This window comes from Saimiri boliviensis, chromosome 9, assembly GCF_048565385.1.
Source record: "Saimiri boliviensis isolate mSaiBol1 chromosome 9, mSaiBol1.pri, whole genome shotgun sequence".
Classification (NCBI taxonomy): Eukaryota; Metazoa; Chordata; class Mammalia; order Primates; family Cebidae; genus Saimiri; species Saimiri boliviensis.
The window spans coordinates 109,720,535-109,734,997 of record NC_133457.1 but is presented as its reverse complement, the minus strand read 5'-3'; the positions used below and the strand labels follow the sequence as shown (position 1 = coordinate 109,734,997).

Sequence of the window (14,463 nt, the reverse complement as noted above, 5' to 3'; positions counted from 1 at the left end):
TTCTAGAAAAGGAAAACAGAAATGTGAGGAGGCCATTTGTGGTTGGTGGCCACTGGTAGAGAGGTACTTCCTGTTTTGATTTTGTCTCACTTGCCACCCTCTGTTCAACCCATTGTGCAGGGAGTTGGCAAAATCCATAGAACCTGAAGAAGCCTTGAAGGAACATTTAATAACCTGGGGTGGGTGTGGTGAAGTGGGTGGCACAGGCCTCCAATGGGTTAGGCACCAATGTGCCAAGAGAACAGCCTGAACAGTTTTAAGTGCTCACTGCCTCATGGGGAATATCACTGCAGCCTGACACCTACACTTAGAAAGTCCTCACTACCTCCTAGGAGATGCCAGTGCAGCCTGACACCTAGTAAGTGCCTACCAGTCTTAGGGGATGATGTTAGTGCTGCGCTCCAAGCCAGGGCCCCAGAGCTATCAGTATGTAAATTAGATCATCAGACCTGGGGCATCAGCCCATCTCTTCTGTCAGTGGGGGTCAGTGTTTCTGATTTAAGAGTGTGGGGTCTGGTCTGGTGTGTGGCTCACGCCTGTAATCCCAGCACTTTGGGAGGCCGAGGCAGGTGGATCACCTGAGGTCAGGAGTTCAAGACCAGCCTGGCCAACATGGTGAAACATCTCAAAAAAAAGTGTGGGGTCCTAGAGGGCCCCCTGGAGTGTCCAAACAGCACATCTCAGGCCATGAAGGGTATAATAAAATTATTTTTATTGCATTTTGTGCAGACGGGAGTCTAAAAAAGTAATACAGTAAAAGCCATAAAGCATTAAATGGGAGCATTCAACAGTAAAGGAAAGAACCAACCCTCTCCTTTTCATATTGGCACAAAGAACACAAGATCAATACTGAGGCAGGATGCGGAATACTGAACACGTACACTGAAAATTAAAGGCAGGCCTAATAATAATAGTAATAATAGTAATAAATACTCTTGATTTGGTTTGCAACCTCTCCTATTTACAAGGGTTTTCAACTTCATTGCATTGCCCTGCACATAGATCGTCTAAAACAAAAGCAACACTAGTTATCACTACAAGGCTATTGAAATATTGCACTCAGAATAAAAGTCACTTGAATGGACATGAAACATCTAACTACAGTGATTATAAAGATAATTTGATGAATGACATAACATTCATAACAAATATTGCACATGTAGCACAGAAAACTTGGGTTTTTGTTGTGGGATGTCTGTTTCATCAACGGAAACTTTGCTCTTGCCAACCAGACAATCTGGGCCCAGATAGTGCAACTTTGGTTCCCTAATTGATGTTGATACAGCCCCCTTCTGCACAGCCCACCACATTAGCTCTGAAATATTCAGGCCCCCAGAAGGCAGGACCTGGCTGTGTTTCTCGGAGGGAGGTCCACTGAAGGATGCAGGGGGCTGGCGTCTAACACCTCCAGCTTCCTGATTGAGTACCTGAAAGAATCTATCCAGTCCCCCGGTGGAATCTCAGGGGGACCTTGGCATAACCGGCAGACCTCCAAACCTACCCCCAGCCACACCTGACCCTGTCTAGGTGGCGCCAGCTCCAGCTCTGCCTTAGGCTCAAAGGAAAACAGGTGGTGAGGTCAGGCGTACTCAGTGGCCCCAGCTCTGGGAGGTGAGTGAGATGTCTGTCTAGCTACGCAGGTCAGGGCCCTGGGGCTGGAGGTACTGTACCCGGTCCCAGATGGTGCTGGAACGAGCATGCAGTGCCTGTCCTCCTTAGTAACGTGCCCTAGGGGAAGGGAACCCGGCCACCACGCCTTCTCTAAGGACAGGACGCTGGTGGAGCGGAAGCGCCAAGGACGAGTTGGGGAAGCCAAAGGCCCTGGGTCCTAGAGGAGAACACACAGGCGCTAAGAACTGAGCGCGTGCGACTCCAGCCCTCCCTCAGGCCCAGGTCCCCCGGGAGACGGAGCTAAAGGCCGCTGCTAAGCAGCGAGGCCCGGCCCCAGAACACAGAGAAGGCGGCTGCCAGATGGGGATGGGGAAGGGAACGTCACGGGCGGTGCTGGGGCCTCCCAGCAGGTCCGCCCCCTAAATCAGAACCGGCCCCCTCCTCCCCGACCTGTCCCAGGAAGGAAACTCCGGGGAGGGGGCGCCCTCCAGCTCCACAATTTCAGTCTTTGGCGAGGAGCCATGAGATACGGGGAGCAGGCGACAAGCCGACTGAGGAGAGACGCCTGTTTCCCAGCAAAGGCACCGGGGCGGGGCTTCCTCGGCGGGGCGCGGGCCTCTCGGTTTCTTCCCCTTGAGGAGCGCCCCTCCCCAATCCTGGCCCCAACTTGCATAAGAGCCGATGAGAAGAGATTGCGCGTCCCTGCAGCCGCAGTGGAAGCTCACATCCGCTGGGAGGCGAATCCAGGAAAAGTTGGACCCTTGTCTCACCTCATCTCGGAAAAGGACTGGCAGGGAGGGTGGGAAGCCAAGGGCGCGCGGAAAGGGCGAAGAGGCGAGAGCCGGACGGGGGTGTGGAGGGACCAGGACCACGACCCCCGCCTGGACCTAAACCACTTTTGCTCTCAAACTCTTGGACGTCAAGGAAAACTCAGCTTCCCGAGGCCTCCGCCTCCCCGCAGTGCCCCCAGCGGGAGAGCTCGACTGTAGCGAGAAGTCTGTTGCGCTTCTAGTCACATAAATATGGGGACGTTAAAAATACACGCGATGTCTCCTGTACACTATGTATAGGCTCGGCCGCCCGCGCCCCGCGGCTCGGCGAGAAGGGGCGGTGGAGACGGCAAGCGCCGCCTTCCCACCCCGCGCGCCTCCGGGCCGCCGGGAGCCGGAGGAGCGCAGAGAGGACCGCGGCGGGCAGGCGTGGGAAGGGGAAGAATGGGCCGCATGGACTACCTGGGGGTCCCCAAGGCCCCAGCTCCTCTCCTTTCCACGCCTCCTCCCAACCTTTATTGCAGCGTCTCCTCCGACGAGACGAGGCCGGGCTTAGAAAAAGGGCAGCGCGGACCCACAGGCCAACCGGGCACTGAGGAGCTCTGGTCTCCGCGCGGCGGGGCGCCCTCTCCGAGTCAGCCCCCACAGGCGTGGCCTCCAGGCTTCAGGCAGCGGGGTAAGGGGCCAGGGCACGGGCACAGGGTCTGTATGTAAACGGTGACAGCGGCGGGGGGCGCGGCGAGGGCTCCGGAGCCGCGGTTCGGGCGCGCTCGGGCCCGGGTGGCAGGTCCTGGCTCTCAGGAGTAGATGGTGATGACCTCGCGGCCGCCGCCGCGGACCAGCATCACCCGGTCCAGGTGCTCTGTGAGGACCTCGAGGAACTCCATGTCTGTGAGCCGGTCAAGGAGAAAGACCCGATCTCCTTCCCTCCCGATGAAATTGGGGTAGCGCTAGGCTGCCAGGGGACCTCTCGCGCCCGTGTCCCCGTCCGAGGTGCTGATCCGGAGGCAGGAACAGCTCAGCTCTTCCATCCCAGGGACAGGACCCAGCTTCCCTGACGTCCACCTCCCTCTTTCCCCCAATTTTAATTCCAGGATACAGTTTTCGTCACCATTACGGTTGCGGGGAGGCCCAGGCATGTTGAGCAAAACAAGCTTGGCGTCCCGGGATTTCTTCACGATGACCTCGTTCAGCCGCACGGCCGTGTGCATGCGCCGCACATTGGACTGGTTCCTGCGGGAGGAGGGAAGGGTGGAGAGCGCGTGAGCCTGGGGGAGGGGAGATTGGAGCCAGTCGCCCTTCCAGCCCGAACTGGGCTGCTGGGGCCTGGTTCTTGCAAGCCCAGGACCATCAATCCTAAATCTCTCCAGGCTAGGCTATTCAGAGATCCCAGAGGTCGCGGCACCAATCGGGGGCTCATAATACAGTGAGGAGGGTAGGGAACCCTGGCCATCCTAGAAGAGAGAATGAAAAAATGCTGAAGCACTTACAAGTTCTCCCACTCCCTTCAGGAAACACAAGAGATGCAAAGAGAAAAGAAAAAGAGCAGAGTCAGAAAAAGAGGAAGACACTGGGGGCTTGGGCCATGGTCACCTGCCCCGAGTCCTGCTCTGCCAGCGCCCACACCCTTCACCTTTCCGCTGCTTGCAACTGGGAATTCTGAGCCTTAGAAAACAGGGCCCAACTCCCTAAGTCCTCAGATGGGGAAACCAAGACAATGTCTGAGCTGGGTCTGCAGGCTGCCAAGCCAGGATGCCTTCTGCCCTCTTGCTCTGTCGTGGGGAGCAGGACCCTTTAGCTCACCCCAGCCCTCAGCCCTTAGCCCCCAGGCCCATACGGCTTCATGCTGAAGAAGTCCTTGATGCCCTCAGAGGAGACAGGACTGGGACCCTTATTCTTCTCTGCCACCGACTTGTCCTTGGTCCAGGTGAGATGCACTTTCTCAGGATCTGTCTCCCCCTCCCCCTCAGGCTCCTCCCCTGGGGAAGGGGAGCTGCTGGGGCAGCTGGGAGCACTCTGATCATGGATCAGCTGCACCTGAGGGATGAATGAAGAGATGGCAGGTGAGTACTTTGGAGGCCGAGGGCTCTGCTCCCACTGGCTGGGGCCAAACCACCCCAGCTGCACACCTCCTCCTCTGGCTTCTCTTCGCTGTCACCAGCTGTCTCTTCTGGGACATTGAGTCGGAGCCGCGTATTGGCTGGATTCTTTCTCCGGATTGAGCCTCGTGACTCATCTGTGATACTCTGGATCTACGGAGTGACATAGGTTGTTGCCAGCTCTGCTGAGAGTCACCACCCATGCCCTGCAAAGAGCTATCACTAGAGATGATGTTCAGCCAGGATGCACTTTCTGGAACTGTACCAGTTCTTAAAATATTGCTATGATTTGAGACCAAAAAGCTACTGCACCACTGATTTGCCTGCCCCAGCTCCTCTCCAGAACCCCAGACTTCCCTACCATCTGGCAACAAAAGGGTTAAGCTTGGCACAGAAAGGTTCTACCCTAGCACTATGGCCCAATGTCAGTCCTAACAGTCCACTGGTCAGTGCCCATGCCATGTTTTACTGTTTTTACTACCTCCCCTGGATAACACTCCCAGCCTTGGAGGATCCATCCTTCCCAGCTCAAAGTACCCATCATTCATTTCCCTGAGAATCCATCAGCCACGTTCTGAGAAGTATATTACCCACCCCTGGGAGACTCAAACCCATGGCTCTATTACCCTCACCTGTAGGATTGCCACCCATTCCCCAGGCAGCTTATCACCCACCTCCAGGAGCCCTTCATTCCCCAGCTGGGGTAGCACCACTCATTTTCCCAAGGACTCCACTCCCCCAGGTGAGTCTTTCAACCCTACTCTGGTGGTCCCACATCACCCACACCTAGGAGATCTTCCACCCACACCCTGGGAGGGGCTCATCACCATTACACCTGAGACCATCAATCACACCCTAGGGGATTTGCCCCTGACTCCCATGCATCAGTTATATCCCTAAATACCCATCTGTTACCCACTCTCTGAGGGTTTCTACATGAGCCCTTGTCCCTCACACTGCCAGCCCACACACCCAAGGACTCTTCATCCACACGTATTTAGCATTCACTCTTCTCTCTCAGGCCTCAGAAGTCACATACATAGGAGAAGCTCTATCATGCCAAAGTCCCTCTGCCTCCTGGCTGGGAGGTTGGCAGGTGAAGCTGCAGTGGGTACTCCTGCTGTCAGGGAGATCAGTGTCAGGAGGTGTGGTTGGGGAATCAGAGAGATGAGGGTGAAGGTAGAAATGCCAGGAGTGTCAGCCTTGAGCCATCGTAAACCTGCAGACCCAGAACTCGCAGCAGTTTGAGGCTCTCAGGGCCCAGCCAGGGCAACCTTACCTCCCGCTCCCGCTCGTTCTTGGTTAAATGCATCTGTTTGAGGATCTGGGAGCGCTGTTCCATCACCAACGTCTTCTCATAGGTGTAAGCAGAAATGTCGCTCTCATGCTGTGGGCAAACAGAGGTTGGGGTTGGGGGTGGGGAGAGGGACAAGGAGAAAAGCATGAGGTCTGAGCCCCAGTGAAAGCCCAAGGGAAGGAAGCCAGGCCCCCTTCCTTCTGGCAACCTAGGGCTTCCCTATCCAGTCATTAATTTCATCAAGGGTTGTGGGAGGCAAGGACGGAGCAGAGAGGGCAACGCTCTTGCAAGGCAGGCAGCTGATTCCCTCTTCAGCCCAGCACAGGACCAGGCATGTGAATGGATGAACTAATGAATGAGTGGATTAATTAATCACCTGGGTGAATGGAGAAGGGAAAGAAGAAAAGGAACAAAGGGATGAATGGATACATGCGTGGATGAATGGGAGAGTGAGTGAATGAACACTTCAGTGAATACATGGGTAGATTAATGAATGCATAGAGGGATGGGTGGATGGATACATGAATTGAGAGGATGGTTGGACAAGAGGTTCTGTAGGATAATCACCAGGGGCACAGACTCTAGGGCAGCCTACCTGGGTTTGAATCCTGGCTCCACCATATACTATGTGTTATTGGGCAAATTACAATCATATGCCAAATAACACCATGGTATGTGCGTCAATGGCAGACTGCCCATAAAATGGTGGTCCCATAAGATTAGAGTGCTGCATTTTTGCTGTATTTGTTTAGATATGTTTAGACACACAAATACTTCCCACTGCCTTGCCATTGCCTACAGTGCTCAGTACAGTAACACGCTGTACAGTTTGCAGCCTAGGAGCCATAAGCCCATGTGTGTGGTAGGCTGGACAATCTAGTGTGTATAGGCACACTCTGTGATGTTCACACAACAAAATCACCTAACAGCACATTTCTCGGAACACATTCCTTTGTTAAGCAATGGAGGCATGACTACTTAACTTCTCTGTGCTTCATCTTCCTAATCTGTAACATGGAAATGCTGACAAGTGTATCTATCTCATTGGTTGTTGTTGGAATTGATATACATATGAAGTGCATAGAATAGGGCCCTGAATATAATAAGCACTACTAGACATGGCTATTTTTATGGAGAAGAACAGGGTAGCTGAATATGTGAGAGGCTGAGAGGTGGATCAGGGGAAGGGATCCAGCATCATAAGCTGTCAGAGTTGCCCTACTTGGTGCTGGGGCCAAGAGGGCCAGGTGGAACCCCAGTGGCATCTCCTGGGGACTCACCATCTCCACCACCTCGACCTCCGCGGTGATGCGTAAATGGTACAGAAATGTGGTCAGGTCCTTCTTCATCTGGATGCTATTGTCGTCCATCTGGGCCACAGTGAAGATACGCATCTTGCACTTCCGCCACACCTGCAGGCGGTGAAAGGGATCCAGAAAGGTCCAGCCCACATGTGATGAGATCCAGGGCCAGACCCCGTCCCCTCACCCTTCCCCTCTTCCCACCCACTCCTCACACATACAGGCAGACCCCAAATCCTCTGTCTTGGGGGCTACTCCCTAAAAACCTTCCCTGCTCAGGTCTGAGGGTCCCCCATTAAAAAAGCATCACTGGCTCAGGCTAAGCATTGCTCTCCTTAGAGCAGTGCACCTGCAAGGGGAGACACCATCAGTTCCTAAATCTCAAAATGAAGGAGGTCAGCAGATCCCTTTCCCAGGAGCTCGCAGGGGAGGAAGGACAGGGAAGCTGACCCTGGCCAGAGCCCCTGAGTCTGACCTGCGGTTGTGCACACAAGGGCACAAATGCATACATACACACACACACACACACACTCACACGATACACTCACGTACACAACTCACCTTGTGGTGCCGCAGCAGGAAGGGCAGCAGCATGAGCATGCCCCCATCGTGTACAATCCACCAAACATCGATGCTGCCCTCAGAGAAGCGCTCAGGGTTCCCAGGAAACATGGAAACGTTCTTGGTGACCAGCAGGGCTAAGTGGCCAGCTGTGGTTTCCCGGACCAGCTCTGAGGGAGGCCAAGGAGAAGGCCAGAGGGGAAACAGTGACTCTGGTTCCCCCAACACCCAGCAGCAGCCGCAAGGGCTCCTGGCACCCAGTACTCTACCCCATTCCACCTGGCCTTGGCCATGAGCTGAGCAGTCAGAAAATCAGCATCTACCTGGGCCCCATCATATATCTATTGTTTGGATCTGGGAAAGTCTCTCAACCTCTCTGGGCCTCAGTTTCCCCACCTGTCAAATGGCAATAACACCACTTGCCCTTTCTGATTATGAAGAACCCATCATGTATGACCTCACTGAATCATCCCAACACCTTGTAACCATGATCTACTTATAAAGAAGGCAGAATAGCTTGGAGTTCACAGTACAGCCTCTGGGCTGGTTCATAACCTGGCTTCCCCATACTGTGGCTTGGAGCAAATTTCTTTTTCCCTTTTTCTGTAGAGATGGGGTTTTGCCATGTTGCTCAGCTCCAACTCCTGAGCTCAAGCAATCCGCCTGCCTTGGCCTCCCAAAGTGCTGGGATTACAGGTGTGAGCCTCTGCACCCGACCAGAGCAAACATCTTAATCTCTCTGTGCCTCAGTTTCACACCAAAAAAGATGAAGATAACAATGCCTAGCCCTCCTAGGACTGATGAGAGAATTAGAAAAAGCCTCAGCTTGCTGGCACACAGAACTCATTCTAGAAATGTTAGTTATTACATATACTATTACCTACTATTACCAAGAAATCTGATGCTCAGAGGGAGTCACGTGTGCACAATCACTCAGCTAGGAAGGACAGAGCTGGAATGTGGACCCAGCCACTGTGACTTCAGAGCTATAGTTCTTCCCACTGCCCTGCACTGTGTTCTTCCCAGGGCCTGTGAGCGCTGCAGGAGCCAAGACCGTCTCGTTCACAGTGGAGTCCCCAGCGCCCAGCACAGTGGCTGGCACATGGCCAGCCTTGACTGCTGTCACCTGCATATGCTGAATCCACACTTGGCGTGCAGTGCTTGGGAAACCCCTCAGGCCCAAAGGAGCGGAAATCCAGTTCCACCCCTCTACTGTCCCCAGCCCCACCCCTCTTCCACCCCCAGCCCCCGACAGCGTTACCAATGAAGTTCCTCCACGTCTGGTGATCTTCCTTCTGGCGCCAGTTGCGGGGCCAGCCGACAAGCACAGTGTTGTGCTGCAGCCCCCCAAGGCCCCCGGACTGGATCAAATGGGACACGCCATCACGCAGGTTGGAGGAGATCACTACCTGGCAGAAGCCCTTCACCTTCTCTGCCTCCATCAGGCGCCGGATAGACTGGGGAAAGAAGACCAGACAAGGATGAGCCTCAGACCTCCCTGGCCCCGCCTGGGCCTGTTGCAGCCTCCCTCCCTCCCATCTCTCCCCTCCTTTCATCCAGTCTTCCTGAAGCTCAGCTCTGATCACGTTTGTCTCTGGCACTAGAATGGCACGTGGCTCCCCATCATCTCTGTGCCCCATTCCTTACTGATCGATCGAGGTTCTTTATGATCTGACTGCACATTTTCTGCCACCCTGCCACTGTGCACACAGACCCCTACCTGACATGCTCTCCACCACTACCCTGACACACATCCCTGCTAAATTGCACAGAGCGCCCTGTCTGGCCCAGCTCAAATGTCGCTGTCTTCAGATACCACCCCACCCAGACCAGAATTAAACGGGGCTTCTCTGCACAGCCAATTTGTTTCAACAATTTTTTTAAGTAGCATGATAAGTATTTTAAAGGCACCCCATTTGATCTGTACTATGAGAGAAACAGTCTTGTTACTCCCATAGATGAGGAAATTGAGGCTTGGAGAAATGAAGACTTGTTTAAGGATACATAGCTAATGTAATTGTGAGGATTCAAGTCAAGGAAGTCTGACTCCAACCCCCACACTCTTAACCACCACCCTGATATCAAACAGAGAGAAGTTCAATTCCTATCTTTGCCACCTCCTGGCTGTGTGACCTTGGGTCAGTCGCCTAACCTCTGTGAGTCTTGGTTTTTTTATCTGTCAAACAGGGGTCAGGACAGCTACCTCATTTAGGAATAGGGCGCACCGCATGCCATGGAGCACACAGGGCTTAGTTTCCTGCCTGAGGAATCGTAAACACTCAACACGTTATGCGATGTTATTAACTCTAACAGCATTTATCGACATCGGTGGCTGAAAGCCTTCTGTGCATGCTGTCTTCCCACCAGGCTGTGAGAACCTCGAGGCTGGGACTTTGTCTTGAATGTCTCCGTCTCCCCTGTGTCTCGCCCAATGCCTGGTGTACTGCACATTCTCAGCCACCGCGTGTTGAATGGAACTGACCGGTCAAGGCCTCCAGCTCTGGGCCCTGACAGATCGGTGTGAACAGCCCAGTGAGGCAGAAGCAGCCACTGTCGCAAGCCATCAGGGGTGCCCCTCCCCACCGCACCTCTGCTCCCTTGGGCCTCTTTTAGTCTCTCCACTGATGGGAGAAAGGCCTAACCCTCAGACAGAACCTACTTCTTCTACCCCCAGGATCCAATCACCTCCTTGTGTGCTTAATGCAGACACTGGCCGCCGCAGCCCACGGTGACTCTGTAGGCTGCTCTGTAGGCATGGACTAATGGGCGAAGCCAAGAGCAGGTGACCCAGAGAGCGGCCTGGGTTCAAATCCTGACATTATTTCCCACCAGCTTTGTGACTTTCAGCAAGCGGCTTTCCCTCTCTGGGCCTGTTTCTTCCTGTACCAAATGTAGATACTCATCCTGTCAACCCCAAACTGTAGGGATCAAGAGCCCATGACTGGGAAATCACCTTGAAAGATTTATACTTTGGCAGGAAGGAATCTAGAGTAGGAGTTCCAGGAGTCCTAATTTGAATCTTCATTTTCTGTCCTTAGACATGTGACCTGACTTCTCTAAGCCTCAGTTTCCTTATCCGTAAAATGGGCCCTTCTGCCTCTGATGGTCTTTCATGCTATGAGTTGAATTCTAAAGAACTCACTCTCCGGGGCCTTAGGCTCCTCCTCTACGGGAGGAAACAGAAAAGCCTGCCCCTCCTTTGACCCTGAAGGTGGTAAGGAAGGATAGGCGTATGTACATGTGGGAGGGCAAAAGGGTGAACAGATGGACAGAGAATGTCTTCCTAAGTGTCCTGACCTTTTCCCAAGCCCTCCAGGGCCTCTACTCACCTCTTCTGCCCGCTGGGCCTGGGGATGATTTTCCAGAAAGGTGCCCTCAAGGACAGAGCCCACGATGGTCAGGCCCTTCCCTGCCTTGAGCTGGGAGGTCAATGAGAGCAGCTGGGGATGCACCACATTCTGGTCTTGGTCCACACGCACCAGCACAAGCAGCTGTGGCCTGAAGATAGTGCAGAGTCACGTGATCAATATGCCCCTAACCATCCGCACGCCATACACCCATCACCAGGTCACCTAACCATCTGCCCTCTATAACCCTCTGTCCCATCCACCTATACCCACACCACTCATCCGTCCGTCTAAACATCCACCCATCTAGCCATCGACCCATCTCTCCATTCACCTCACTCACCTATCTACCCATTTAACCACCCACTCACCTATTCCGTCCTTCAGTCATCCACTCACAGACATATTTCTTTACCTGTACATGCATTATTCACTCAATTATCCACACACCTACCTTCCTATCACCCATTCCTACATCCATCCACTCACCTTTTGCCCTCCCACGTGCACATACACTTATCCATCCGCCCATCTATTTATGCACCCCGTTCCTTAGTCATTCGGCCTTCCTAGTCCTCCAACCACCCATCAACTTCACAGCATTCTCTGAGCACCTACTCTGGGCTAGACCCTGTGCTGAGCATTTGGGAATTCACAGATAAATAATGCAGAGCCCCAAGTTCTGAGAGCCCAGTTTAGTAAACATTGGCAAGGACAAGCCAATGATCAGAGTTCCAGGCTCTACTCTTGGCAAAGTGAAACACGGGGAGATAAATGAGGGTTTGGGCATGCAGCGCTCAGGACTGAGGTGGGGAGTGAGGATTCCAGCTCTAGTTCTGCCTTCTGTGACCTGTGAGATCCTCTCTGACCTCTGATTTTCTTTTTTTTTTTTTTTTTTTTTTTTTTAAGACAGGATCTCACTCTGTTGCCCAGGCTGGAATGCAGCGGTGCAACCTCAGCTCACTACAACCTCTGCCTCCCAGATTTAAGCTATTCTGCCTCAGCATGCCGAGTAGCTGGGACTACAAGTGCGCACCACCATGCCCAGCTAATTTTTGTATTTTTAGCAGAGACGAAGTCTCGCTATGTTGTCCAGGCTGGTCCCGAACTCCTGGCCTCACGTGATCTGCCTACGTTGGCCTCCCAAAGTGCTAAGAGCCCCTATAACTCTCAAAGGGAGTGATTCCACCTGTCCCAGAGCAAATGCTACATGATCTGATGTTTGTCCACAAAACTGCGTGCTTCCTACATCCCCAGAGACTGGAAGGGACTTGCCATACATTAGGCATTCATATATTTTATGAACAAATGATGGAAATGATGTAATGAATGAAGGGATGGATGCTCAGGATAGCATGGTAGGTGAGGTTAGAGGACAAGTGTTTTGGTGGGAAGAAATTGGACAAGGCTGGGCTTTTAGGGCACTGCTCAGCAAAACAATGCAAGCGAGATAAGTGAGGCCCTGCTCCCTCCCCATTCCCCCACCCCTATCTCCTGAGCCTTGCACACATGCACACACACACTCATGCACACCTGTGTTCTGACCTCTTACCTCCAGTTCTTTGTGTGTGGGGGCCCTTCCTCTAGGCGTAAAAGGGCATAGCGAGCCGCGCTGAGAGACAGACCTCGGATCCCATCGCCCCACTCCTTCTCTGCCCTTGGGGAGAAGGATCATGGGAAGGAGGATCACATGAGGGCAGAAAGCCAGGAGTGGGTAGGGAGAACCATCTACGCCGCACTGGCTACCCCAGGGCAGAGCCATCTCTCAGGCTCAGAAAGAACATAAGTGTCGCTCCTGCCAACAGACTCACTCAAGCCTTGGATAAGTTTCCTTGGAAAATATCTTGTAAATCCGCTCTCTCTCACCATTCCTGTTCATTTCTCAAGGCCTCTGCCCCCAACCCGCATCTTGCAATGTCACCCCATATCACCCTCTCCCTCCGCTCCAGCCCATCCTCTCCCACTCCCTACTTCATCCCGTCTTCACAACCCCACTCCCTCATGATCCCTTCCCTCTCCTTCCCACCATCCCTCAGCCTTCCCCAGCCACCGTCCCACTCCACTCCCGACACTCACCCTCGGTACTCAATGTACTTGTAGATAAGTCCAGCAATGAGCATGGCCACCAGTGCATAATACCAGGAGCAGATGAACATGAGGGCCAGGCAGAGGCTCATGCCCAGGAAGGAGAGGGTCCTGGACAAGGTGGGAAGACCCAGCCTGTGAGCCCCAGCAGGGTTGTTCTGGGTTTAGACAGCAAGAGGGAAATGGGGCAGGGCATGGGCAAGACCTGGGAGGTGACAGCCCAGTCTCGGGGAACTTGCACCATCATACCCATGAAGACCAGGGGATATGGAACATTCTGGGTGAAGGAGAAGCCACAGACAGGGGACAACCCCATGAACTGCCCAACTCCTGACACCCCACACCACCCTGTCCCTGTGCCTTAGACCCTGCCAGACAGGCCTAGCCAGGTGCGTTCTGAGGCCAAGGTCTCATGGGTCTTTTTTCTCATGTGGAAACAGGACCTCCCAAAGGAGGTCACCAGCAAAGCTGGAGCATCCAGACAGGAGTGGGCAGCCCCAGTTCCAGCCCAATTATGCCAGTCTTGCTTTCCCTCTTTGGGCCTCAGTTTCCTTTTGTAGAACAAGCACAATCATTTCTGTTCTGCCTGCCCCTGAAGGGAAGATGAAGAGCCATAGAGGAACATGGTGAGAGAAACTGGAGTCTCTGTGCAACAAGCATCTGCCCTGTACTGTAGTGCTCACAAGAACCCCACAAGGCAGGTGCAGCTCTCATGCCCATTTCACAGCTGAGGAAACTGAGTTTCTGAGAAGCTACATCACCAGTCCAAGGTCTCATAGCTAGGAAGTGCAGAGTCATGATTTGAACTCCGGTTGGCTGACTTCCAGCCTCCCTGCTATATTGTGGGCTATTGGGCATCATGGGCAGGAGAGGAATTCCAGCTGAGACCACGTATATGCTGCTATGTTATTATTTCATTTTTTTAATTTAGTTTTTGAGACAAAGTCTCACTGTTGCCAGGCTGGAGTGCAATGGCACAATCTCAGCTCACTGCAACCTCTGCCTCCAAGTTCAAGTGACTCTCCTGCCTCAGCCTCCCAAGTGCTTGGGACTACAGGCCTCTGCCACCACGCCCAGCTAATTTTTGTATTTTTGGCAGAGACAGGGTTTCACCATCTTGGCCAGGCTGGTCTCAAACTCCTGACCTCAAGTGATCCACCTGCCTCGGCCTCCCAAAGCGCTGGGATTACAGGCGTGAGCCACCGCACTTGGCCCTGTGTTTTTATTTATGACTGTTAGGAGACCTGCTACAGGACCTTCCTCATGTGAGTTGGTCAACAAAAGCTGGAGAAAAAAGAATGACCTCTTCAAGTTTGGGGTCCTTAGACCCAGAGGGGATAGGCTGGAGTGAGGTAAGGACTGGGGTGGAGGCGTGGCTCCGTGGCAGTGTGG

General features: G+C 53.4%; 1 protein-coding gene across 3 annotated transcripts in view; it reads right to left on the bottom strand.

Moving 5' to 3' along the window:
• Positions 1-690: 690 nt before the first annotated feature.
• Positions 691-14,463, bottom strand: part of SLC12A5 (solute carrier family 12 member 5) — a 38,136-nt gene continuing 24,363 nt past the window's right edge. For 2 of the 3 annotated variants that reach the window (XM_003936472.4, XM_003936471.4), the window contains exons 15-26: positions 13,063-13,182; positions 12,539-12,643; positions 10,969-11,137; positions 8,901-9,096; positions 7,640-7,809; positions 7,058-7,189; positions 5,760-5,867; positions 4,511-4,633; positions 4,219-4,418; positions 3,872-3,886; positions 3,481-3,614; positions 691-3,270 (exon numbers count right to left, since the gene is read on the bottom strand). In XM_003936472.4, the coding sequence (XP_003936521.2) occupies positions 3,179-3,270; positions 3,481-3,614; positions 3,872-3,886; positions 4,219-4,418; positions 4,511-4,633; positions 5,760-5,867; positions 7,058-7,189; positions 7,640-7,809; positions 8,901-9,096; positions 10,969-11,137; positions 12,539-12,643; positions 13,063-13,182 (1,564 nt within the window). In that variant the 3' untranslated portion in view covers positions 691-3,178. The remainder of the gene's footprint in view (positions 3,271-3,480; positions 3,615-3,871; positions 3,887-4,218; positions 4,419-4,510; positions 4,634-5,759; positions 5,868-7,057; positions 7,190-7,639; positions 7,810-8,900; positions 9,097-10,968; positions 11,138-12,538; positions 12,644-13,062; positions 13,183-14,463) is intronic. The other variant, XM_074406593.1, reaches the window with a different exon arrangement.